We start from the raw sequence: 25,500 nt of genomic DNA on the forward strand, positions 1-25,500 counted from the left end.
TATTTCTCATGGTGTACGTATTGATGCACCCATGTTTACAGCAACGGTACGATGTCAATATCTAACGTGATGCAAAACGTATCATGTCCCGCCCAATAAGTTTTGTCACACGGGAAACCCATTGAGCCTGTGCACATACCCTGTTTTTAGGGAATCATCAGCAGCGGAAAAAATTTCGTGGCTTTTCGATTTCAGCGTATCTGTGGTTATAAAATGGGCAGCGTTGTAGAAAAGTGTAATGGCTGCGCTTCAAACCTATTTTACGGCCAAAAGCGACGCAGTCGAACAATGGTCATATGCGTATTTGCACAAATTGAATTGGCTACCATATGAAAATACCTGGAAATATTTCACTCGATATTTTCATAAACATTGACATGCTTTGCGCGGCTTTGACTGCAGTGCCTGAGTATATGTGCGACATGGTCAATTGATCCAAGCTAAACTATAAAAAGCAGTCCACCATGATGAAGGAAAGCGCAAAATAGACGAAATTCTCCACTTTATTCTTAGTTGCATTATGCAAATACGGCAATTCATGCTATTTGCAGGTTGAGCAGCCATCTTTCTCTTCACATAGTACATTGATACGCTCAAAGCATGTACTGCGCCGAGACAGAAAAAATGCCCAGGTCCTGACAATGAGCTCGAAAGGTTATAACCATTGTTACACGTCCTCATGTCTGGTCCTTCAAACGCCATCTCACCTTCAGTACATTCACCTTCTTCAGACAACCCTTTTGGCTAGTGGTGGAGGAACTATCATAGGCATTGAACGTGCAATTGCACGAAAAGACTGTTCGAGCAAAATATGATCAAAGGGGGTCGAATTAAATCCATCGGCGGTATTTCAACCGTCGGACTCTCGCGGCCAAAAGTCTTGGGGGGACAACAGCCGAAGTAAATAAGTGGATTTCACACTTCACAAAGTAAGTTCGCCGTTAACGGAAAAAAAATGCAGTCAATGGTAAGAACAAAATTCACATTGTACAAAAATAAAAATTGGTTCAGTGGAAGAAAAGAATTCGTCTGAAGGGCGAACATGTCGGTTAGAAAGGGCGCTCAAACGAATAACACTCAGCCAAAATGAAAAATGAGCTTGTCGCATTGGCTTTGCGCCTACGGTGATGGTCAATGACCATACTCTGTTTGAGCATATTTTTACAAATGTTGGGGCGAGTTAATAAATCACGTTTTGGATGGCTCATCTTGCTTTCGGTTATAATTCTACCCAAATTTATTTGGAGCATAGAATGAGAATAATCCAATATACAAATGATGTGTCACTATCTTGTGCCTTTTGTCTTCTTGAACCAAGGTAATTTTTATGTGGTGGCATATAAGCCCTAACTATACGACAATATCTACTATGTATTCGAAATGTAATGCATGCATCAGAGTTTGTTGATATCCATGCTTTCCTTGGAAAATATCGCGAGACGGAGCAAACCCTGTAAGGTAGTATTGACATATCCACGGTATGGTTTGGTGCGGATTTGCGTTGAGCGATAAATCGTTAATGGGTTTAGGCCCAAGAGAAAGTCCCTGACTAAGTTCATCAAATCGGGCTTCTAAACTGTGTGTTCGCTCGACCGACTCAGTTCCGTTCCAATTGAACGGATATTCCAAAAACTATCTGCGGAGAGAAAAGGGTACTACGTTCCAAAGGCATATGAAATTTAGGTTCATCAAAGAGAGTTATCTAGTAGTAACATTCATGTATTTTATTTCTCAATGTATGAATCCAAAAGTAGGCTTCTCTTCTTGATATCACAGCCGCGTAGCTTTTTACTTTTCCAGTCGGAACATGAGGCGACGTGTGGAGTTTGAAAGCGCGTTTTTTTTTTTGGTACATCACGTGGAGGAGAAAATTGACTGCAACGCGTTCGACGACCGAGGGGTTGTGCGATCATGATATGAACGATCAAAGTGCTCGTTCCATGGAAGGGCATGCGCCCTTATTTATTCGAGACGTGACAAGGGCTGAACCCAATATCGTTTCCTCCACTTCCAACCCAAACGTACATACTTCATTCGCTGCACATGACGGAAAGCTTGTATTCACAAGAATTAGGTACAGTGTTAATAGGGCGATCTGCCTAGTCTCACCCACGATGGGATTCATACTTAAATTTTCTACACACAGAGTCAATGGCATCATAGTAGCAGACAAGGCTTTATCAGTCAATGATAAAAAGCTAACAGGCGCGGAACGATGCATTGTTCTAGGTAATGAAGATGACTGCTATTCGTGATTCCTGTGTGTTACCTATATTCTGAGTTTCCATGCAGACGACGGCACCGATACAATTTGTGTCTTTTTATCACCACGCTTATGTCGACGTCCTGACGCAAACCTCCTAACGCTATCTTCCTCTGTCACCATTCTTGGATGTGTGCGTCGACTGGATGAAAAGAATGTAGTGGACTGCGGCGGGTAAACAACTGAGAATTGGATTCGAAGCAACCATATCGATAATGACATTGTCTTTTGAATAGTTACTCTGTGGATGGTGATCTCACAATGGAGCTGTATCATTGGCGCCGAGCCATCGAAGCAAGGAACAAAGAAACAGCTGAAAAGAAGGACCATTCTGCGGAAAATGCAAGTACAAGAGGAAAGCTCAGGATAGAAGCCGATTTATCTGATAAACCCTCCAAGGATGGGCCGCCTACTGAAGCTTCGCCAAAGATGGTGAATTCGCCCTCGACAAATAACCGTGAAAATATCAATGATATGGCCAATGATGGTCAAGGTGACAATTGCTGGCGATGGTCACCTAATTATGCCTTTGCCACCTCATCACCGCTACGAGCCCTGCAAGAGGCTTCCAATCGAAGCCCCATGATCCCGTCTCCGTTACGCAGTGTCACTGTGAAGCAAATCATTCGAGAGGACTCTGACAGCTTTGGATTTGATGACGACTATGGCCTGGATACGCTTGACTTGGATGCGCTAGAACAAAATGCTATTCAGCAGCTTCATCAGGATCCCGCAGAGAAACGAAGATACCATGATGCATTTCCATAGAATAAATTTATCAAAAAGGTTGAATCGATGGATGTTGGCTTGGTCCGATGGCATGTGCGGAGTTGAATTAGTCGAATTTTGTTTACTTGACTGGGTCGCTCATTGTTCAATATTGGGTTGCTTTTCCTCAGTCGCTTTCTGAATCTGGATGCCATGAGACCATCGGTTATCCGAAAACAGCTTACATTAGCGTTACTGAAACCGGACATTTGTGCCAATGCCTCTTTACCACCTAAAGTGTACGAGGCCATTGCTAATCGCTCTTTGACCATTGTCAAACAACGTGATGTGTTGTGGACGGAAGCTCAGGCAGGGGCTTTTTATGCGGAGCATCAAGGAAAATTCTTTTATCAACGACTGTGCGGCTATATGACGAGGTAGATCACCCAGTTCTGTCTTGATTAGCGTTAGTTATTCATCGTAAGCACCGATAGTGGTCCCTTTCAAGCCTTGATTCTCTCTGGGCCTGATGCCATTAAAGAATGGCGCTCGCTTATTGGCCCTACACATCCAGTGCGGTAGGTTTTCAGGCGAATGGGTGAATTAAATAAATATCTCATTTTCCCGGTATCGCAGAGCAAGAATCCATCAACCCACTACGCTACGTTCATTGTATGGTCTTACGGATACGAGAAACTCTTTTCATGGCTCTGGTAAGTGGATTTTTCTTTTTTGCCTGTCAGTGTATAACATTGATGTGTCCACAGATTCCGTGGAAACGGCTCGTCGAGAAATCGAATTTTTCTTCCCGACATTTGATCCAGAAGCCTATCCTACCTCCTCATGATTTCATCATAGTGGCAAACAATCATAAATAACATTGTATATCATCCAAATAGAATTTAACTAGTATTATTGCTACATCCTGTATCCCCATGCTTTAAACACCCCCCCCCCAAAAAAAAAAAATCGCCTGGCATTTGTTTAGTTGGCACAAAGTTGGCTCATCGGTGCGAATAGCCCAATACTGGCAGCTTCGCATGACGTGCTCCTGTGATTCTATTTGAGTGCAAAAGCGAGTGATGGGATAAAATAACCGTCGTGGCACTGGTCGGGCATCGAATACTGCCATTGACCGCCAGTGATCGTTTTTTGAAAGATATAGAGATGTAGACAAGAGATTTGCTTGAATTTCAACCACTCAAAACCTGAAAAGCGCAGTAAAAAGTATACATATATTTTTTTGTATGTATGGTTGTTTCATTTGAAAGACCACATGGCTAATGAATTTCTCCTTGACCGTTCGTGTGACTTGTTGGCTGACATGGCTGGGGCGGAAGCCGAAAATAGATACCAGCGCGGGCGCTCAACCGATATGCACTTCTTTCTATCGTGAACAAACCACCCATTATGAATCCTGAATAGTAAGCAGACCATTGGCCGAGACAATTTTTTCTCACCATTTGATATGCGAACATTATTATTAACATGCTGTATTTGACAGCGATTATTTATTTAAGCTTTTGTTGATTGGCGATTCTGGTGTTGGCAAATCTTGCTTGTTGTTGCGTTTTGCTGACGACACTTACACAGAAAGTTATATTTCCACTATTGGTGTTGATTTCGTAAGTGTCCTTTATCATTGCAACCTAAACTTTGCTTCATCTTGCTAATGAAACGGCGGCCACGGGCCAAAAAACAAAAAAAAAAAAACAGAAAATCCGAACCATAGAACTGGAAGGCAAGACCGTGAAATTACAAATTGTAAGACTAGATGATATCTGTTGTTCTCTGACATGACCTCATTCAATTTGGCTCGTTTGGTTCTTTGTTGTAGTGGGATACAGCAGGACAAGAACGTTTCCGTACCATTACCTCATCTTATTACCGGGGAGCTCACGGCATTATCGTTGTTTACGATGTGACGGAGCAAGACACTTTCAACAATGTCAAGCAATGGATGCAGGAAATCGAGCGTTACGCAGCTGAAGGTGTCAACAAGTTACTTGTTGGTAATAAGAACGATTTGACCGACAAGAAGGTCGTTACCACGGAGCAAGCACAGGTAGGTGATACAAAAAAAACGCATTCAACTGCTCTAGTTTTGCAGCGAAGCGGTGGCGGGATCGATGATGCTCAACCTGGTTCAATTAGGAATTTGCGGACTCCTTGAGCATACCTTTCTTAGAAACTTCCGCCAAAGATGCTACCAATGTTGAGCAAGCCTTTTTGACCATGGCCAAGCAAATCAAGGATAGAATGGGCTCAGCTATGCAGCAACAACAGCAAGCCAAGCAGACCGTGAACGTTGGTCAGGGCACGTCTGTCCAGCCAAAACAATCTGGCGGTTGCTGTTAAACTCGCCCTCATTGCTTTTTATTACTGAAGAGTGATGGAATTCCTATCTTGTTTTTCCATCGTGCATCTCCCACAATCGTTACTGTATCTAGTCGCTGTATTCTGACTGTTCTCCCATGATTTCCACATTGCTACCGAAGGAGCAGTAATGATAGAATAAACAGGATATTGCGAAAAAAAAAAATCGACTTCATTGTTCTCACAGTATCTCATTTAAGTGATGATTCATAAATTTTGCAACATTGGAAAAGCACTCATTGTTTCTTTGGGCTTGTCAGTGAAAGCAAACAATCCATCGGTTTAGGTAGATCGGGCATGCAGAATGACGACAAGGACAGGTCTTTATGTTCTCTAGTCTAACGCCTATGTTATGTGGGATCCAGTTATGACCCAAGAGTAGTATTCTCTAGTGTATCTATGCAATCAAGTGGTGAGTCTCATCTGCCAAGACTGACCTACAATAGGACGGCTTCATCGTCACAAGTCATATTAAGTGCGCCCCAAATTTAGAAATACAAAACCGGAACTTGACCTATTTGCAAAACTTGGCTTTGACGATATGCCATGAGTATTGCTGATGATTATCCTTTGGTAACTTATATGAACTTTTCTACTCCCTCTACTTGCTCCAACGCTCATCGATAAACAGCAATGCACTGTCATTACAGACGATATGGTCACCGCGGGACTGGATATGGTAAAAAGACTACCGCCGGAATCAACTGGAGGAGGGGCACGATCTAACAATTAGATACCAACAGCAAGGATACAATTGGGATGCCCTTCATTGTCCAAGGGAATTTTTGAAGAAGCAACGGTAATCTGAAAAATCACCCAACGTTTTCCGTGGGGAGGTTCAACTGATCATGTTCGATGGAATGTAGGGTAAAAGACTTTGAGAATTATCTGAGCCTTGTGGAGCCCCCTGTCGGACGACAGATGGAGGTAATTTACTGTCGTCAAAGGATATCCAAGCTACGGAGAGACTCAAATGGACGGTTATTTTAGAGGGCAAGGAGTATCAAATCGAATCAAGAATTCTATCGATTCAAATACGGCAATATGGCTGAACGATGCAGCATTGGCCACTTTCAACTGAGAAAGTTGGTGTGGGCAACGAGCAAAAACGATGTCTACTATCTGTGTAAGTTATAAGAACTCTCAACTTGATTTAGTCTCATTATCGGGCTAAACAATGGCACAGCTGATGATACGGTTCGCCAATGGATTCCCCAAGGAGGTTACAGTCGTCCTATCGCCAGTCTTCCCTTCAAAGTGATCAGTATGGCTTGCAAATACGATCTCTTGTTCGCTGGAGGAGCTATGGGTGAATACGCTTGCCAACGTTTGGATAATACCGAAAGCAATGTATGTTACGGTATGACGACTCAGGATATCAATGGAACGACCAACCATTTGGATTTATTCATGTCAAGGACGGGAGGTAAAAAAAAAAAAAAAAAACGAGGCTTTTGATACAAGCTCAAACGCCATGGATACCTTTACTCAATCTAAATAACGTAGTGAAAACCGGTCTTGTCTCCGGCAACGACAATAAAGTGCGCTATCTGCGCTTCGATACCATGACGTTTGCCGACACTTTATCCATGCCATTTCCGGTGAATGTATGTAAGAACAAGAAGCTGCTTTTTGCAATCAAGCGTGGCTCAACCATGGATTGTCATTTTCAAGTGTACAGCCATATCGCCTGATAAGAATTTACTTTGTTCCGTGGGCGATTCTACTCAAACGATCTTGGCCGATGCAAATTCGGGTGCAGGTGAGTTATTACTGATTGTACATCCCGTACAACGACTAACCAACAAGAGAAAAGTTATGTCTGCTATTGATGAGCACCATGATTTTTCTTTTTCTTGTGCGTGGAGCCCTGATGGTCGATTTTTTGTTACTGGTAACCAAGACAAGACAGCAAGGTAAGAAGATCAAGGCTGCGCAACCATGTGGAACGCTGTATCATTGATATGACGTCTGTAAAGGGTTTACGATATCAGAAATACTTCAAAAACACTCCATCTGTTGGCAGGCTCCGTAGGCGCGATTCGAAGTGTCCAGTTCTCCAACGATGGCGAGTTCCTGATAGCCGCTGGTAATCATTGCTTGCTGCCTACACGGGTGGTTTGGGGATACTAATTTTGATGTCTTTTTTGCAGAACCTATTGATTATGTTCATCTGTATCATACAAAGACGTTTGACACCGAGCAAGTTATCAATCTCTTTGGCGCAGTAGCTGGTGTGGGTGAGTTGATTGATCGATAGATGCTTCATAGTAATTTGCTCTATTCACGTACCTTCACCCATGTTAGCCTTAACTCCGGATGATCAGGCATTGTTCATATGCAATGCTGACAATGATTTGGGGTAAGTTGCCACAGCAACAAACGGATAGGTCTCAGGACACTCATCAACGATTGTTTGTTTGTAGATGCGGACTCTATGAATTTCAGCGAGTGGAAGACGAACAATCAACATTGTACATATAGAATTCCTGCTATGTATTATATTATTTCAACTGTTTACAAAAAAAAAAAAAAAAAAAAAAAAGAACCGGATAGAATGGATCAACATCGGGTATGTATACAAGATCATGACGAGGAGACAGACAAATGAAAAAAAAATAAGGGGGAGAGGATTATGCAAAGTATGAAAGGTAAAAACAAAATGAAAGCAAGGTGTACAGGTCTATGATTTGGCAGTAAGCATCTATAATTCATTAGTGGATATCGATTTTCGGGCATGCCATCGCACTACTTCTTCATAAATAGCCCAAGAAATGGCTGAGTTCAGTGGCTTGCGTATCATGCGAACGCTGATGCCATCAAAAAATCCAATAATGCCTTCCTCCTAACAAAAAACAAAAAACAAGAAAAAAAGCGCGTTCCATGATTAGCCCTCTCTCCTCTTTTCTTCATTGTTTGACCAGTTATATCCATACCATGTAAATTTTACGGGCCGATTGCATGATGTTTTTGTAAATGTTTGGTTTGAGCTGCATGCGTGTTTTCAGCAGGTCAAAGGGTTGTGTCACACAGGTCGCCAGCATGCCCGCGGAAACACCGGATCCCAAATTAACCGCCATATTTGGTAACGCAACATTGTATTGATCTTTCCATGCTAATAATGATCCGACGGTAGAGAAAAGCGGTGGGTTGATGAATCAAAGTGAACCCAAATGATCTGATGAATCCTTGCTTACCATTAGCCCAGCTTTTACATGTTTCGTAAAAAAAGAGGTAGATGCCTGCAAACGGTGCATCACGGATAAAGGTCGCTCCATAGCCAGCAAAGAGCCCTGGTCCAATCCGAAAAACGAAAACAATACAACAAATGGCCGTCAGTCCATGGTTCTCGTCCACTCTTGTTTTTCCAACAGAGGTCACTTACCGCGCACACCATCATGCTTTAGAATGCTTCGAAATGCTTCGGTCATACTGTGGTAATTGTAAAAATTGCTCTAAACCGAACGCGCAGTCAGTGATCCATATTAGGATGATCTGCTTCATGATTCGACTTTATGTCGACTCTTATACCTCGTATCGGACTTTGACGACGGTGATGGGCATCATGATGTAACCGACGGCGCCTCGAGCAGAAGCGCCAGAGACGAGATTTTCCCAGCGTTTTTGTTCAATGGCTGACTGTTGTTTCATTGAAACCCAGGGTTGCCATGTGGTTCGAGTTCGGCTCAAGATGTCACGAATTTCCGCCAATGCAACAAAATACAACGCTGAACCTGGCACATTTCTATAACATATGCACTATAAATACCTTTGGCCTATCTCTCTATTGGGCATTGCATATTTTGCCACATATCCGGTATATCACTCAATTTTTTTACCTGAGAATGGTGGGTATGGTACCTCGCCACAGTCCGCTGGGGCCGTTGCTTCGAACAATGTCGCGCACCGTAGAAACAATGGTACTGCGCATTCGGGCATTAGTCTTTTGTATTTCCCCAAAAAAGTATCACTTTGTTTTGACAGTAGAGCTACCTATTCTGTGGCGCTACAAGCAACCCTTTCTTTTTGGCTTCTCGCAGAAAAGCGAGGTGATCTTGCCGCTGCTGCTGAAGGCGCGTCTTGATAAGATCCAAAGGTTGCAAGACAATGCATGCCACCATGCCGGACATGGCACCTCCACTCAAGTGTAAGAAGGGATTTTTTTGATCGGATTTGATTGTCATTCAAAAGGTGGTTCGTGTACAGGAGTTCGGAAGAAGGAAAGGCAGTTTCGAGACAACCGATAAAATAATACTTTAGGAGTTATTTCAAAGTCAGGATCGGGAATGTTGTCGAATTGCTCGCGTGTTTTTCTGAGTCATCCACTCTTATATGTTGCTCAGTTTTTCCTATAAGCATCAACCTTAAATAAGACTATCGTTTTCATTCTCAAGGTATATTATAACCTATCAACGGCTTTCCAATGCCTTCCCTTTTCCACTATCCATCAAGCGCTTATACGGCAGTTTCTCACACTCGGCTGAAAGACCCTTGCGACTCCACTACTGAACGTCCTACATAGAACCTACTCGCTGCTATACAGCAGGATACTATGTAAACCTCGTAATCCACCAATTTGCTGCGCATTATTAAAAGGGATGAAAGGGTTATTGATTTGTTTTTGTTCTACATGGCAGGTTACACCCACGCCAAACCGCTCAATTTCTCATCATGCGCCAATTGCTCGAAACAACCCAGTCACACGGTCTTTGAATACGCGTGAATGAACTTTTGCAGTTCTTCCAGATTACTGCAATTTTGACGTTTGGCAATGAACATTTCAAAGTATTTCAGTCCAACCAATACTAAAAAAGTAAGACCATTGGAAAACCGAGTATCTGGAAATGACCCTACTTTTACGATACTTATCGGGCGTCGTTCAGCAGGGTGTAAAATCCGCGGGAATGAAACCTGATCTGGAATCCTCGACCGACGCGCCGAGCAGCGCGCAGCCAAAAACCTCCGGTAAACGACAAAGACAATACCATGATGTTGGAGATCTTGTAGGGTACTAACCGATCTTGAATGTAGGTCCATCAAAAGAAAAGCCGTAGGTGCACACCAATTATTTTATGCTCGCTCTTATCGTCTAATATGAGTTCAACAGTATCGCAGCTGCTTCCAAACCCGAACCAAGGTAAATCAAGAAATTATGAACCGCATTTTTCTTATCTAAATAGTTCAATGTAGTAAAAGAAGAAAAGTAGCCAAGGATGGTCAGAAGGCTCCCGGTAAAACTAGGAAAAAAGTCGAGGATGATGACGACGATGATGCATACGATCCTTCGACTGAAGAGCCTGATAACGACGCGCACGACGAAATTGAACCAGTAGAGACCAAGAAAACCGCTAGCACTAAACGAAAATTGCCAGCGGTGAACAAGGAACCAGCAGAATCTGAACCCAAGGCAGCAGCTAAACCGGCCAAATCCAAATCATCGCAAGTATTCCGTAATCTTTTTGTCAAAAGGATTTCATCACGACTGACGGCATATCGGATATTCATGTAGATATTTCAATGTGATGAATCGTGCCGCACCACAAGCCCTTGGCACACGTCCTATTCCTGTAGGCAAGCCCAATTGTCTTGCAGGCTATACATTTGTATTATCCGGTGAATTGGAGACATTGACAAAGGAGCAAACCAGCGACGTCATTAAGCGTTACGGAGGGTATGGATATGGATATAGTCTCCTCTGGAAGACAGTAACTCATGGTTTGTCTAGTCGTATTACTGGTAGTGTCAGCGGTAAAACAACGTTTTTGGTCCGTGGACGGGATGCCGGTGCATCAAAGACAGCGAAAGCAGAGAAACTCGGGACCAAGATCTTGAATGAAGATGGGTTTTATGAATTGGTGGAAGGCGAAGAGTCAAAAGGCGGTGAAGCAGCCCAGCCAGCGAAAAAGACCACCAGCAAGGGCAAAGGCAAAAAAGACACTAGCATACTGTCGACCCCAGACGAGTAGGCAATCGTTTGATTTTGTTCGCTCATGCAGCCTTCTCATTTTATGATGAACATTTCTAGCCCATCGTCTCGCCATCAACTGTGGACCGAGAAATATAAACCGCAATCAGTGGAAGAAATTCTTGGTAACAAGGAACTCGTGCGAAAAATTTCAACTTGGCTGGAACACTGGTACGTAGTGAGCAGATCAACATGTCTTGTTTCGAGCCATGGAGGACTCATGATGGTTGTTTTAAAGGCAAGAAAATATGGCCAAAGGTTTTCCGGCCAATGCAGACAAGGATGGCTTATCTGCCTATCGAGCCATGCTCCTGAGCGGTCCACCCGGTATCGGTAAAACCACAACAGCCCACGTTGTAGCCAAGACGTACGGATATGCCGCCTTAGAATTCAATGCCAGTGATGTCCGTAGCAAGCAAGTCCTCAAAGTGAGTATTTACGGCCCGCGCAAAGAAAAACAATTAGCTGATGGTCGCCCCTTTGACAGGAAAGTATTACTGAAATGATGGACAATCGGACGATGACAGAATTCTTTATGGGCAAGCAAGAGCAGGTATTTTTTGCTCGCTTCACGTCAACTGCAAAAGAATTGCAACTGATCGGTCTCTGTAGAATGAAACGCGTATGCTGAAAGGGAAAAAGGTAGTACTCATCATGGATGAAGTCGACGGTATGTCAGGCGGTGACCGAGGAGGGTCCGCTGAACTCGCTTCTCTTATTCGAAAAGCCAAGGTAAACTTACAGGATGGTCCTCTACCGGACACACACGAGTGAGACCAAAAAGCGAGGCTTACTGGATTGCATCATGACAGATTCCCGTAATTTGTATCTGTAACGATGTCCGTTCTACTAAAGTCCAGCCTTTATTGCGTGTGTGTTATGACGCTCGTTTCAAAAGGTAACATGTTCAAAAAAGCAGTAGACGAGTTGTTTTCTGTTCTAACGCCGAAATAATCAGAACTCCAGCCAATGTTTTACGCAACCGTATATCTGCCATTGCAGCCAGGTATATTATTATTTTCTCATCTCAAATGAAGTGATCTTTACTTATCATTTTGCCCCATGGCATCACAGAGAACAACTGGAACTTGATCCCAATGCTCTCGATCAACTCGTCCACGCGACTGGCAACGACATTCGACAGATATTGAATATTCTCTCAACCTTTCGGCTTAAAGAAACATCGATGGATTACGATCGCGCAAAGGCAGTTGGCAAAAGCAATGAAAAATATTCCCAAATGACCTTGTTTGATATTCCGCTGGCATTGCTTAGTCAGTCTTCATGGCGAAGCAAAACGCTGTCGCAGAAATCCGACGTATACTTTCACGATTACAATATGGCCCATCTCATGATGTTTGTAAGTTGCTTTACATCGATTATTTTTTGGTCATCAATATCTCATTTTTCTTTTTTCAGGATAATTATACAAAAAGCGATCCAGAGAAAGCCAAAAACAGAGTCAAGGAAGAGAGTTCTGAAGAAACGGATTGTCGTAGAATGGAGTTAATCGCGCAAGCGGCTGAAGCCATGGGTGAAGGTGATCTTGTAGATCGTATGATGCATGGGTATGTTAGATACAAATTCTTGAAGATACACATCGATTTACGATCCATATATAGTTCTGTACAGCATTGGTCGTTACTACCGGTACATGCGATTCTTTCTTGCGTGCGACCGGCGTCATATATGGAAGGCAGCTTGGCAGGCAACCGCCTTACATTTCCTCAGTAAGTACAGCCACTTTAGCTGATGTATTAGAACATAAAAGTAAACAGACCTCCTTTAGATGGCTGGGACAAAACTCCAAAAAGGCCAGATATATTCGGGAACTCCAGGATGTACAGAATCGTATGCGCATGCGAGCTTCTGGCGATAAATTTGAGATTCGCCATAATTATGTACCAACGTTGATCCAACGTATCTTTGTCTACCTGAAAGATGTAAGTAAAACAGGTTTGGTATGGTTTTGTCGAATACATATTCACCTCCTCTGAACAGGGGCAATACGATGAAGCCTTCAAAATCATGGATGAATATGGATTAAGTAGAGAAAATCTTGATACACTCAATGACTTGGAGATCGCCTCCAAGAAACCAATGTCCAAGCTACCGAGTGAAGTACGGACGACATTTACAAAGCTGTATGTTGGAGTAAACATTGGTGATCTACAAAATTCAGAAACTCATGGTTGTTTGTTGTAGATATAACAAGCGGGAGCATCCTGTGCTCTTCCAAAGCTCAGGAATGATGAAGAAACAAATCGCAATCCCCACTGAGGATGTGGAAGGCACGATTTTCGGTGAGGATGAAGATGACGGTACGAATGAAGAGGAAAATGCGGCAGATGAAGCCTCCGACGAAGATGTATCAAAAGATAAGCTTATCAAAGAAACGTCGCCGAAGAAACGCCCTGCTCCTGCTGCTGCTGCTGCTGCCTCCAGCCGTCGAACCAAGAAACAAAAGGCTTGAAAACATCTTGTGTATAGTATTTGTATTTTCGCATGATAAAGATGATCCCCTACAACAGCTCTCTTCATTCCTTAATAGAAAAAGCTGCAATAAATCGATCTCAGTTGGTGGAAGATTCGATACATACATCCAATAATGCGCGATTATGGGAAGTGGAAGCGTACCATGATAAGCACATTGTGACCATGGTGCATCTTTTTTACAAGCTAATCATAAAGGGTACAGTAACGAATATATTTTGGATTTTTCTTTGATGGATTGGATCACAATCTCGGATGCAAATGGTCTAAAAAATGTATAAGAGAATAGCAAGAATGACGCAGAAAGGGCGGTGGTCAGACAATATTAAACAGATCATGCTCTGATCTACAGGAAACGTCCTAGCTCGGTCGAAGCCAAGTTTAAGTCGGGGGATTGAGCGTTCAATGCGCGCAGCAATTCAATCAGCTGAGAACGTGTGCTGTCGTTCAATTGCTCTTCATCGGAAAGAACGTGGTTAAACACTTGAAGGAACTGGGGAATGTGGCTGAAAACCTATACATAATGTGTTAACGCATGTTGGTCTATCACATTTTCTTTCAGCAAAAACCAAACACTTACAAATGAGTTGTTTGAACGGAAGAGTTGGAATAAGCAGTTAAACACTGGCTCGTTTTCAGCAAAGTCCGCCTTGAGAGGAAGAGCATTGGTGAAAACGGGCAAGACCTGATCCAAAGGAACAGCGTCGGGATGGGCCAGAATAAGACGGGCCACCGAACCAGCAGCATTATCCGTAGTGTTGGGTAATGATTGGTTGTGGAATAACGGATAAAGAGCGGTCAACATGGAGTTATATTGGCTAGAGAAACAAAAGTTTTCAATGAGCGGTTTTGGAACAGTAACACGCAGGATCACGGAGAGTGGGACTTACGAGCTTAAATCAATCTGGGAATGAGTCGTAAGAATACCCAAGGCGAAAGCGGCATTGCTTCGTACAGTTTGATCTTCGTCACCGCATGCCTTGATAAACAATTGCAAAAGACGTTCGGTATGAGGAGTCACGGCCGACTTCACACCAGTAATGCACTCTCCAAGACAGCCAACCGCCATCGAACGCTCGGACGACGTCTTTGTCTTTTTCTAAAAAGGTGAAGAAAAAAGATAAATGTCAATACCCCGGATCATGGCACCCTCTTCATCACGTCAAAAAATACATACATAGTATTTGGAGATAAGAGGAAGGAACACGTCAAAGAACGACGAGAAACTTTCACCAATGGTCTCACAGAGAGCCGCCACCAGATCACCGGCAGCACTGATCAACAAGGATTCGGATTCGGCTTCTTCATCCTCATCAACAAAGTCTTCGTCATCAAAGGTCTGTTGGCAAATCGATCGCTTCTCAAAGATATCCAACAAGTTGCGGGCAATATCCTCAACATCTAAAGTAGAGTTAGAAATAAATGAGTGCATAATCAAACTATTTTCTCAAAATCTGGTCACTTACGGTTAGCGATGATGGCAGGTCCCATCAGTTTAAGAGCCTGAATCATTTCGTGACAGATCTGAATCACGACCATACGATCATCTTCATCCTTCCAGATGCTCAAGATAGTAGGCATCACCATCGCGGCCATATTCTGAACGTTTTCGTGAAGAGTGTAATTGGGAGGTAAGCCAGCAACCCAATCGCCTTGACCAGAGATGATATAGAATGTCTTCAAGAAGCTGAACAAACTGCCAGTGACGGCTTTGCGCACACCATCGAATAAGTGGAACGACAACTGGGTCAATTCGTTGATCGAGGCTTCGACGTATGGAAGGAAATGCGAGCGGGTGTTTTCGAAAAGCTCACCGAGAGCATCGGCAGCGAATTCCTTTTCATCAGCCACAGCCGAGTTGAAGTTGAGGGCGCTAAGATCATCTTCCTCTTCGTCACCATCGCCCAAGGTAAGATCGATTTCACCTTCCAGGATGGTGTCGTCCTTTTCTTCAGCCTGGCAAGAGCTCAAGATGGAAGGCATGATGGTAGGCAGATAAGGAGCAAATTCTTCGCCAAAGACGCGAGCCATGATGGAGAAGAATGCATAGGAGCACTCTCTCAAACGGGGAGAATCCAACTGGAGCTGCTCAATGGCCAAGGTCATGAAATCTTGAGTGTAAGGTCGGAACATATCGGCTCCAACTGCTTCAGCAATAGCGCCAGCGGAATCGGTAGCGACACCACGAAGCAAGGTTTCGTCATTGCCTTCCTTCAGAGACATCAGGTGACGGATACGGGGCAAGATTTGACCAAAGTAAGGTTGGAACGATTCGCCAGCAGCGTGTGCAGCACTGCCAATAGCAGCCATGACGGTAGCCTTGGTTTCGGTCTGCGAAGCGTTATCCAACAAGTAAAGGAGCTTTTCCATCAACATGGGAAGGTACTGAAGCACTTCGTTTCCAAGACCTTCAAGAATAGCGTCCAAAGCGTTACAAGCGTGTTTGGTGACTTCGGGATTGGTGTCATTCATGAGGTTGAAGACAAGAGGAAGGAGCACTTGATGATGTTCCGAGATTTCAGTGGCCAACTCTTCGGCAAGACAACCGAGGGCCATACAACCCGCGCGACGGACAATAATTTCGGGATCCTGAAGACCGGTGCAAACCAAGGGCAAAAGTTCGTTGAACTTGGGGCTCATGAATTCAGCGCAGCCTTCAATGATAACAGCGAAAGCCATCATGGCGGCCTTGCGGTAGTTGGGATTGGGGTTCTGCAAGTAGGAGACGACCATGGGCATAACAATGGGGAAGACCTGCTGAGGAGGCATGTTGGTAGCAAGAGCATTGAGCACCTTGTAGGCCAACTATGAACAACACTAATTTTAGTGGCTGAACTCACACAACATCAAAACAACTCTATATGAACACTTACACGAGAGGGCGAATCTTCATCGGCATCCTCGGGATCCTCTTCGGTACCGATCGGCATCAAGCTCTCCACGATAAAACCAACAAGCTTAAGGCTTCTGATCTTGTTTTGTTTGCTAGATGAAAACACGACGATGGTTAATACTAGCTTTTTTACGAATGGAAATGGTAAAAATTGCACTTACTAAACAGCAGCCCACATGAGGAAAGACAGGGCCATGACACGAAGAGTCTCATCCAACTCACGGTTGCCACCCACGGTCAAGAAGAAACGGATAAGGTCAACCAAATGATTGGAAAGCAAAGGAGCATCCTAGAAAAAGAGAGCAAATCAGCATTCTGAACATCACGTATAGGGGTGTTGTGATAATAAACAAAAACCATACCAGCATCAACAGGTTATCAAAGACTTCAAAGATTTCGCCCGCATTTTCCTCGTCACTCTCGTTTAAGCATTGCTCAAGAACGCTGACCATAGCAGGAATCATGTTTCTGAACATTTTCTATACATTACGGTTTGTAAATACACGCGGTTACATTCACTGTTTAGAATAATCTTCACTTACGATGTTCTCCTTATCTTCGGTATCGATGTATTCAGCCAATTTACCGAGGGTCCTTTGATGATGGTTCATTATCTTATCTCTCGCGTGAATTTTTCCTTTTTTTGGTTCACTTACAAAACAGTGGTGACTCTGACGTTCTTGCTCTCAGGATCGACGATGGTTTTGTTGAAAAGATCGAACAACGAGCTGGAATGGTTCATGAAGAACTCGGCGATCACTTCAAAGAGCGCGTACAAACAGTAAGTTCCTACTTCACGATGGATAGCGTTGGGGCTTGCGCAACTTTCATTCAAGAAAGAGAGCAAATCAGGCCACTTGTTTTCTGGTACATCGATACGAGCAATAGAGGAAATGACGCGAGCAGCTGAATGGCGAACGAGCTCCCTACCAGTCACGAAGAGTGGTTCATTATAAATCGAAAACCGCACCCGATCACAAAAAAAAAACGCGATCCAATAAAAAAGAATATACTTACTGTTGTTCATTAAGAGCGATCTGAAGCAACTGAGTACGAATAGCGACCTGGGTCGCTTCGGGCACCTCTTGCCACCACTTGGAGATACGCTTGCGAAGTTCGACAGCTGCAAGTTGTCGTACTTCAGGGTGAGGCGACTGGCTGATAATCTGAACAAGAGCGGGAACACAGTTCTGGGAAGCATAGAACTGAGTGTTCAACGTGGAAGTGATCTACGATAAAGAAAAAAAAAAGTGCCCCAAACGTGATGAGTAAACCAAACGCCAAGCCAATCCAGAAAGTAATATCACGTACATTTCGGATAGTGTCAGAATCCTGAGCTGACACCAATTTCGTCAATAATCCATCGAGGCCGGCTACAAATTGCTAAATAATATTTGAGTCCATCTACTCTCCTTGGCCAATTTCACCGCGATCGTCCATTTACCTCCATGTTGCCTGTATTAAAGTAATCAGAAAAAGGACCGTCAAAAAGGAAAGGAAGAAAAAAAAAAAAAAAAAAAAAAAGAGAAAAAATTTTTTGATTCCGAAATGGGCACCAAAGTGGTAACTTGTTTCGTTACACGAAAAGCGGGAAGCGTCACTGAATGAAAAAAAGTCATGACCTTTGCGGTATTTGTTTTGGTTCAACCATCTGATCAAGAAAAGGTTCTCGTAGACCGTATATCGGTACACTAATATCCCATTATATCGGTATATCCTCTTTTTTTTATTTTCGTCTAGCACCTCAACTGAACAATGCGATCTTTAAACAAGCTAATAACGATGTATAAGTGATCAAAAACTGCTGGCTGCCGTTGTGGATCACAAAACAGAATAAGCAAAACAAATAGCTATCCTCACATAGAAGACTGCGCTACATATTGATAGAATGCACCTCCTTGTAAAAATTTCTATGCTACACGATGTCTCTTTTTCCTATTGTTTACCATTTTCAATGGCGTGCTTTCGGCCGCAGCATTGTGTAGACTTATACATTGTTTAATCTTGGCCTATAATAGTGCTTCTATGAGACATAAATTCCTCAACCTACCAATTGTTTCTTGACAAAACTGCATTTATGTCTGCCATACTGATAACATCCTTTCAATATTGAACCTAACATAGCATAATAATTGAAAACTGCATTGTAGTGGCTAATAATATGAATACAGTGTATTCGATACCACGGCTCCAAGCATTCAATTATAGCAATGCAAAAATCTTCAACAACAAAGTAGCACAGTCTTAGACTAACGACCACTTATTGAAGAGCTCAGGGTTCCAAAAACCATTTGATTTTCCCATGTAATAGCTTTATCTCGCGGATCGCAAATAGTGGAAGACAGGGTAATAGTCTAAAGCAAGTCTAGCTGTGAGCTTTTAGTCGTGAGGAGACTGGAATAGGGCATCAAGGACGAATGACTTGCAGGATTTTGTTTTCTCGAGGTTGCCATATTCTATCAGGTCATTTACCAACTCCGCACTTTTGACGTCACTCAGGCCGACGCGTATTTGCTGAAGGTTGGCAGTGCTTCATTTTCGGTGGTTCCTTTATTCAATTTCATCTCGGACGATACCATGGCCGATCGATACAGCTTCTCTCTCACCACCTTCTCACCTTCCGGAAAACTTGTACAGATTGAATATGCTCTGAATGCAGTGAATCAGGGTGTCACCAGTGTCGGCATTAAAGGTAACTGAACATGATACCCTTTTACACACAGCAACAACGAGAGATCTTACCTGCCAACGTGATTCCATTAGCAAACAACGGTATTGTCATTGCTACCGAAAAGAAATCGGCTTCCAATTTAGTCGACGATTCATCTCTGGAGAAAGTCGCCATGATTTGCGCGAACATTGGCATGATCTACTCTGGCATGGGTCCCGATTTCCGCGTACTAGTGAGCAAAGCACGTAAAGCAGCGCAAGCATACAAGAGAGTATACATGGAAGAACCACCGACACGCATTCTTGTTCAAGAAGTAGCAAGTGTGATGCAAGAGTATACACAGAGCGGGTAACTATCGTTTTTCGTAATGTTGAACTGCCAGTCAATACTCATCCGCTCTTTGCAGTGGTGTCCGTCCCTTTGGTGTATCTCTTTTAATTGCAGGCTACGATGAAGTCAATGGTCCATCTCTTTACCAAGTGGATCCTTCTGGCTCTTACTGGGCGTGGAAAGCAAGTGCCATTGGTAAAAATATGATCAACGCAAAGACATTCTTGGAAAAGCGGTATGTATGAAGGAATCCAATCACGTATGGCACCTTATAGCTAAGACATACCACAGATACAACGAAGACATGGAACTTGAAGATGCAGTACATACAGCCATTCTGACAGTAAGTATTCTTTAAATGGTAGCTGTAATGGAATGGGCGATTGACCATTTGTCTAGTTAAAGGAAGGATTCGAGGGTCAAATGACGGAAAACAGTTTGGAAATTGGTATTATCGGTGAAAGCACGGTCGGTGTCCACGGTGGTGAGCGAAAGACGATGCCTTTGTTCAGAAAATTAAGCTTGAACGAAGTGCGGGATTATTTAGCAAACATCGCCTAATTGTCATGACACGCATTTTTTCCCTACGATCTTTTTTCGGTCATCTTTATTGTACTGATTCTTTTGATAAACATTTAAAACTATATTGTTTCCCATCGCTGAAGTTTTCTATGTGTGGGGATTTGAGATAGAAGAGCGCCCTAACATTTGAAGCAAAATGTTATTTGTGATTCCTATGGGACTAGTGACGTTCGCGATTCGTTTCGATGTCTGCTGGGGACAAATTAGGCTTGTTGGCGGCGTGGGCTGATAATGCTTGTATTTGAATTTATCGAGCAAGCTGGCCGCTAAGGCAAAGGGTCGTAGGGACCCAACTCATGGATCCATGTAGCTCTAAAGGGTGATTGTCTCATGATCTGTTTGGTCTTTTGGCGGTTTTCGTAGTTGACCTCAAGGTCCAGATTAGACAGGAAGCCTCGTCTTCGGTCAGCATATTTAAGTTAGAGACTGTGATCAATGTTGCTGCGGCGATAAAGACTGTGTTCACTATACCGTGCGTCGAGTATAAAAGAAACTTGACTCCTGGAGTTGTTGAAGCCGTAGAAATTCGGACACGAAACAAAGACGGGTTCACGTTTTAGTCAATCCGGTGCGGTTGTAACTGGGAACAAGTTACTCGGAATGGAGCTATGCATATGTTCGCTTTCTATAACTGATAAGGCTTTTCAGATAACGTTAATGAATATGAATATGACTTTAGGCGAAACAATCAAGAAAATAATATGTTAGGGATATTAGGAAGAGAAACGCTGTCCTTTTTTTTGACATTTTTATGCTGTCTATTTCAACAGCTTTGGTTTTCACGTGATCCAATGAGGGCAGTCATCAGTCTAACAACATTTTGCTGAACATCACACCCGTGACCCTCCACAGTCTATTCAGTCGGTGCGTTTCTGGTGCAAGCACGGTTTTTAATCCTTACAGTACTGAAAGCAAGCATGATGTTTGAGGACAGAGATGTTGTGTGTCATGGTCAAATGATTTTATGATATTTTTTAATGCAAAATAGGTTGAGAGACAGTCATCGAATGATGGATCCCAAAACAATAACTCTGAGATATTTTAGTGTAGAAAGACGTGCCCCATTTGTATCAACGCATAAAATCAATCCACTAAAATCCCGGTAACAACGCAGATGATAGATGTGGTTTATCACTGTAAAGAGCTTCACACACGTCTTCAAGGAAATGGTAAAGGACAGTGCATTGAAGAAGTCCAAGCGGGCTTCCCCATTTCTGTATAATCATTTCACGTCCGAAAGACATAGCATAGGATGAGGTCAAACAATAAGCAGTGCTTTAGGCATCACCGACTTTGATTCTCGGAGTCAAAAGTCGCACTATGCAGCTCCATAATAGATTTTTGGTTACTGCATTCAGAAAACATGTTGGCCGACTTCGTTCACAGAAATGACATTTATTTATCATAACCGCCTTTATAGAGGTACTATGGATCTCGGCAAGAAGCGTTCATTTGTCGCTACGTAGTTCCGTAAAACATGCACTCAATAATTTATTGGCGGTGTGCATGTTCCCCGATGACTTGTTGCAGAGCCCAGCACGCCATGGCTTTCAAGAAATATACAGAAGAGGTAAAAGCGCTTTGTGTCAATGGCGAGGATAAATGTTTGTAATCCCTGCTGGCGACATTCTGATAGATACTTTTATGGGCTTACATCAGTCCGATAAAAACCCCAAAGCTCGGTTTGTTTCTTTTATAGTTGCTTTTTTCAGCTTCAGGCTTTGAGAACTGAAATTGTCGATACTGCATTAGAGTCACCATGTCCTTGAGGAGTTCATGCTCTTAAGGAATTCGTCAGATCAAAAATTGGAGCTAATAACAAAGAAATGTCTTCATGGCAGACGTCCAAGTAGGTTGAGATAAAATGTTGATCCCCAGAGCTTTAAACCAAACCACCATCAAGCTACTAGTCTAGGTTATGGTATAAAGCTTTCTAACGGTAACCGAGGACCCGAAAAAGTTTCCAAAATATTTTTGGCTTAAAAGTTTAAGAATGTCACTAGTTAGCTATTGCACAGATGCTTTCAACTTTTTTCAGTCTAACTTATAAACAAGTATGATATGTGTATGCTTTTTTTTGCGCTCCAATGAAGTATGTAGCGTCCATTTATCCATAATGCAGAAGCAACCATAATACACCATAAAGTCTACAAAATTGATCATGTTTCTAACTTTAAAATATACATACTGTTCATTCTGCCCTTGCTCGTACATAACAGATCTGATCGAATGAAGTATGGCAAACAAAAATGTCGTGCCTCAGTTTTTCGGCGCTTCCTTTTTGGGAATTGCAAATAACGTTTAATGCTTTTAGAATTTAGAATATAAAATATCTCAGTGCCAACAAAATAAAGAACATCATCGGTTTCACTCGTAATCTTTAGTCGAAAGTCGAGTCTTAGTATCCTGCATTGTGTGCCTTTAGCTGTGGAAACTGTATCCAGATTAGGCCACAAACAATAACAAATGTCGTACTTCACTCGGATCTGATATACCGGCAAGATCACCAGAGTGGGAAACAAGAGGATTAGGGATAGGAAAGATAACCCTTTATTTTGTCAATTATAAATGATATTTATATGTGCTTATTCGGTCTATGTTCTTAAAGAGGATAATGGCTGAGCGGCTAAAACTTTGATAAAAGGATGATTGTGCTTAGCAAGATGCTAAGCTGATTACCATTTTCGGACGTTATCCGCTTCAGCCACGACACAAAATACAACAAAAACTTATAGCAACAAAAAACAAAAAAAAAAATATATGTTTCTCGAGGAAACATGAAAAAAGAAACAGCCCGACGGGGGGCTCGAACCCCCAACCTTGAGATTAAGAGTCTCACGCTCTACCGATTGAGCTAGCCGGGCTTTTCTTGAAAATTTAATCAAGGATACATAGATATCGTCAAATTATGCAAAAAAGGCAAAAATCCCCGACAATTTAGGGATTGTGATTGGGCAAACGGCGTCGGACTAGGTGCCGGTGAGGCGGGGATTCATGTTGTGATGTTTGTGATTGGGCGAGTTTCTTCCGCTCTTTTGACGTCTATGGATTGCCTAGTTTGTCCCGTTGCAACAGATGTTTTTTTTTTATTTATTTTATTTTATATCGTAAGAGAAAGGATGTCTTTTTATTTTGATGAAGTAATTTTGTTTCTTATTTGGTATTGTAAGTATAATTGCTTGAAAGAATGATTTTTAGTGAAAGAAGAAAAAGAAAGTTTACTTGATTTGGTGTTAAGCCAAACTTTTCTCAATTTGAAGTTTTTCTGGGCTCATCTGAATATCTCGCTTGTCATTATGCGGAATGTACATATATCTTTATTAAGGAACCACTGTACATCCGGTTGCAGCCGATTGCCAGGCTGCACTGTGATGAACTAAGAATTATAAAAAACAATACCCTTTCAAAAAAAAAGTTGTATAATGTTCGAGGCACTTATTAGGTTGAAGGATGAAATCACACATAATAATGGTGCCACCAGCACACATTCCTTCACCTTGTCTGTCTGTAACTTGCGTAAAGCTTGAGGAAATAGGCGCCAAGGTGGGTGCAAAAATAGGGCATTCGTGGGACGTCGTTGTTGGAAAGCATCTGTTGCTTCCGCCTCGGGTTCCGTTGTCCAGCTCCAACAGTGTGGGAGTTTGTGATCCGTTCTCCATGCGAAGGCGTCGATCGTCATCGGTGGTGCCCAACGTCGAATCTTGCGGAACAAGTTCCATGGGATGCTGCAGTGTGGATCTGTGTCTGTATTCGGCTCGACTGTTCTGTTTCGGTGTTCAGCTTGCCTGCAATGTGTTGATATGTCACCTGCAGCTTGTACTGCGATATTATCATTTGAATTTCCAAGGCAATCCGTTGTAAGATGAGGGAAGTGGTTCCGCTCAATTTCCCGGCATACTTCAATGTCGTGATGTTGTCGGAATAGAGGTAAATGTTCTGTCCGTGGCAACTTTGTGCATGCATTTTGCAGAGCAAACTTGATCGCCTTTAATTCTCGGACGTTTATGGAGTTCGTCTTCTTTTTTCTCGTCCAAAGACCAAATTTCGTAACAGTCTCGCTGGTAAACCCCAACCCGCGTCGCTCGCATCCACATGAATAGCCACGACTGGTTTCGTTGGTGGTGGTATTACGATCGGCAAGCCATTCTTCAGAGGGGCAGTCCCCAACCACCAAGTCAGAGATCTTCTATCGCCAAGGTCGATAGAGGGCAGGAGTGTTCCCATCTTCTCTGGGCCCCGTTCAAAGCTCTCGCCAGATCGCGAAGATATCGTATATGCAACAGTGCTTCTCCCACTGCCGGAATGAGCGCTGTAATTTTCCCCAGAAGGGCTGCGATCCATCGACATGTGGGGACCCGAGTCGTCGCTTGCTTGATGTGTTGGTGGGTTTTGGCTATCTTCGCTGATGAGGAGCGGATGATCATCTACTTCGTGTCGAACGTAAATCCGAGGAAATCCTGCTGGTGACTTGATCAAAGGATGCTCTTCTTCTTGTTGATGATGAACACTAATTGGTAGGACGCGGAGTATGAGATCCACAATCTGTAACATTTCGTTCCGTGTCCGGGCTAGACAACATCTTCCAGGTAACGTTTGTTCCCTTGGTTCGGTTGCCTCGGCGTTGGTCATATCCCCGTGGTCGATCGTTTCGCTGTCCACGTTCATAACATCCCTTGGTGGCACCCCGGACAATGGCTTCTTGATATCGTCCCTGTTGGATAGGGTCCACATCTTCGGCAGGGAAGACCAATCCTTCTCGTCATCGTCTTCTTCGTTAAATGAAGCGGACGGTTCCTGGCAGTTTAAGGACTCTTATTGTGATATCCTTGGCTTCTTGACCAATGATTTTCCCGATGCTGTAGCCGTAGATTGTCATTTGTCTTATCTTCTCAAGGATCTGCACGTGGCGTTCGCCATCGTCATCACCACATTTTCTGTCGATGACAAATTTGAGTTCCTCAAAGGCTTCGGTTGCTCCACCTGCGGCAACTCGGATTCGATCTGCATCTTTAAATTTATTTTGTACCGCCTGATATGTTTCCAATCTTGAATTCTTGTGCTCCGGAATAAAGACCCTGTCGACGGCTCCACTTTTCATCCAGTGGTTCCCAGCCTATTGGATGACCTCTCGGGAATAGCGTTGTACGTTGATTTTACGCTCTTTGCTGGAAATTTCGTCCAGATCTTGGATGGTGTCTTCAGGTAAGTCGTATTCGACT

The 25,500-nt window shown here is 43.1% G+C and overlaps 10 protein-coding genes and 1 non-coding gene across 11 annotated transcripts; 7 read left to right on the forward strand and 4 right to left on the reverse strand.

Annotated features, from left to right (window-relative positions):
- The first annotated feature begins 592 nt into the window (after positions 1–592).
- Positions 593–881, forward strand: BYT42DRAFT_559155 (uncharacterized protein). The gene has a single exon (XM_051567085.1). The coding sequence runs from the start codon at positions 642–644 to the stop codon at positions 813–815; it is 174 nt and encodes a 57-aa protein (XP_051425980.1). The 5' UTR covers positions 593–641; the 3' UTR covers positions 816–881.
- Positions 882–1,796: 915 nt separating this feature from the next.
- Positions 1,797–3,139, forward strand: BYT42DRAFT_559158 (uncharacterized protein). The gene is made up of 4 exons (XM_051567086.1): positions 1,797–2,074; positions 2,147–2,229; positions 2,293–2,437; positions 2,500–3,139. Exons 1-4 carry the CDS (start codon positions 1,917–1,919, stop codon positions 3,029–3,031), a joined length of 918 nt encoding a protein of 305 aa, XP_051425981.1. The 5' UTR covers positions 1,797–1,916; the 3' UTR covers positions 3,032–3,139.
- BYT42DRAFT_559160 (nucleoside diphosphate kinase) lies at positions 3,131–3,962 on the forward strand. The gene is made up of 4 exons (XM_051567087.1): positions 3,131–3,408; positions 3,466–3,549; positions 3,608–3,684; positions 3,739–3,962. The coding sequence occupies exons 1-4, from the start codon at positions 3,185–3,187 to the stop codon at positions 3,816–3,818; spliced, it is 465 nt and encodes a 154-aa protein (XP_051425982.1). The 5' UTR covers positions 3,131–3,184; the 3' UTR covers positions 3,819–3,962.
- A 321-nt stretch (positions 3,963–4,283) lies between these two features.
- On the forward strand, positions 4,284–5,575 carry BYT42DRAFT_559163 (GTP-binding protein ypt1). Its single transcript, XM_051567088.1, has 5 exons — positions 4,284–4,395; positions 4,476–4,596; positions 4,688–4,735; positions 4,809–5,036; positions 5,126–5,575. The coding sequence occupies exons 1-5, from the start codon at positions 4,382–4,384 to the stop codon at positions 5,327–5,329; spliced, it is 615 nt and encodes a 204-aa protein (XP_051425983.1). The 5' UTR covers positions 4,284–4,381; the 3' UTR covers positions 5,330–5,575.
- Positions 5,576–5,830: 255 nt separating this feature from the next.
- On the forward strand, positions 5,831–7,886 carry BYT42DRAFT_559166 (uncharacterized protein). The gene is made up of 12 exons (XM_051567089.1): positions 5,831–6,026; positions 6,091–6,146; positions 6,214–6,274; positions 6,338–6,473; positions 6,534–6,773; positions 6,854–6,954; positions 7,022–7,109; positions 7,164–7,263; positions 7,327–7,436; positions 7,501–7,587; positions 7,655–7,709; positions 7,774–7,886. Exons 1-12 carry the CDS (start codon positions 6,003–6,005, stop codon positions 7,829–7,831), a joined length of 1,116 nt encoding a protein of 371 aa, XP_051425984.1. The 5' UTR covers positions 5,831–6,002; the 3' UTR covers positions 7,832–7,886.
- On the reverse strand, positions 7,874–9,640 carry BYT42DRAFT_559175 (mitochondrial carrier domain-containing protein). The gene is made up of 7 exons (XM_051567090.1): positions 9,341–9,640; positions 9,187–9,270; positions 8,879–9,092; positions 8,733–8,802; positions 8,545–8,640; positions 8,284–8,462; positions 7,874–8,192 (listed from the first exon to the last, which is right to left on the reverse strand). The coding sequence occupies exons 1-7, from the start codon at positions 9,529–9,531 to the stop codon at positions 8,052–8,054; spliced, it is 975 nt and encodes a 324-aa protein (XP_051425985.1). The 5' UTR covers positions 9,532–9,640; the 3' UTR covers positions 7,874–8,051.
- A 1,229-nt stretch (positions 9,641–10,869) lies between these two features.
- On the forward strand, positions 10,870–13,785 carry BYT42DRAFT_592251 (replication factor RFC1 C terminal domain-containing protein; the record flags this gene model as incomplete). Its single annotated transcript, XM_051570605.1, has 12 exons — positions 10,870–11,018; positions 11,073–11,309; positions 11,373–11,483; positions 11,551–11,740; positions 11,925–12,044; positions 12,125–12,210; positions 12,387–12,672; positions 12,732–12,880; positions 12,935–13,042; positions 13,102–13,255; positions 13,314–13,456; positions 13,518–13,785. 12 exons carry the CDS (start codon positions 10,870–10,872, stop codon positions 13,783–13,785), a joined length of 2,001 nt encoding a protein of 666 aa, XP_051425986.1.
- Positions 13,786–14,151: 366 nt separating this feature from the next.
- On the reverse strand, positions 14,152–18,148 carry BYT42DRAFT_543529 (armadillo-type protein; the record flags this gene model as incomplete). Its single annotated transcript, XM_051565699.1, has 13 exons — positions 14,152–14,319; positions 14,386–14,623; positions 14,696–14,904; positions 14,983–15,206; positions 15,272–16,610; positions 16,679–16,790; positions 16,860–16,987; positions 17,061–17,177; positions 17,241–17,292; positions 17,355–17,624; positions 17,716–17,927; positions 18,010–18,081; positions 18,143–18,148. The coding sequence occupies 13 exons, from the start codon at positions 18,146–18,148 to the stop codon at positions 14,152–14,154; spliced, it is 3,147 nt and encodes a 1,048-aa protein (XP_051425987.1).
- A 1,075-nt stretch (positions 18,149–19,223) lies between these two features.
- On the forward strand, positions 19,224–20,357 carry BYT42DRAFT_559181 (nucleophile aminohydrolase). Its single transcript, XM_051567091.1, has 5 exons — positions 19,224–19,390; positions 19,462–19,717; positions 19,776–19,934; positions 19,991–20,042; positions 20,099–20,357. Exons 1-5 carry the CDS (start codon positions 19,276–19,278, stop codon positions 20,258–20,260), a joined length of 744 nt encoding a protein of 247 aa, XP_051425988.1. The 5' UTR covers positions 19,224–19,275; the 3' UTR covers positions 20,261–20,357.
- Positions 20,358–23,072: 2,715 nt separating this feature from the next.
- BYT42DRAFT_t49 lies at positions 23,073–23,145 on the reverse strand. Its single transcript has one exon. It is a non-coding gene; the product is annotated as a tRNA-Lys (tRNA).
- A 456-nt stretch (positions 23,146–23,601) lies between these two features.
- On the reverse strand, positions 23,602–24,244 carry BYT42DRAFT_543531 (uncharacterized protein; the record flags this gene model as incomplete). The annotated part of the gene is made up of 3 exons (XM_051565700.1): positions 23,602–23,657; positions 23,778–24,045; positions 24,089–24,244. The coding sequence occupies 3 exons, from the start codon at positions 24,242–24,244 to the stop codon at positions 23,602–23,604; spliced, it is 480 nt and encodes a 159-aa protein (XP_051425989.1).
- Positions 24,245–25,500: the final 1,256 nt, after the last annotated feature.

Source organism: Radiomyces spectabilis, assembly GCF_025331425.1.
Source record: "Radiomyces spectabilis strain NRRL 2753 chromosome Unknown BYT42scaffold_3, whole genome shotgun sequence".
Classification (NCBI taxonomy): Eukaryota; Fungi; Mucoromycota; class Mucoromycetes; order Mucorales; family Radiomycetaceae; genus Radiomyces; species Radiomyces spectabilis.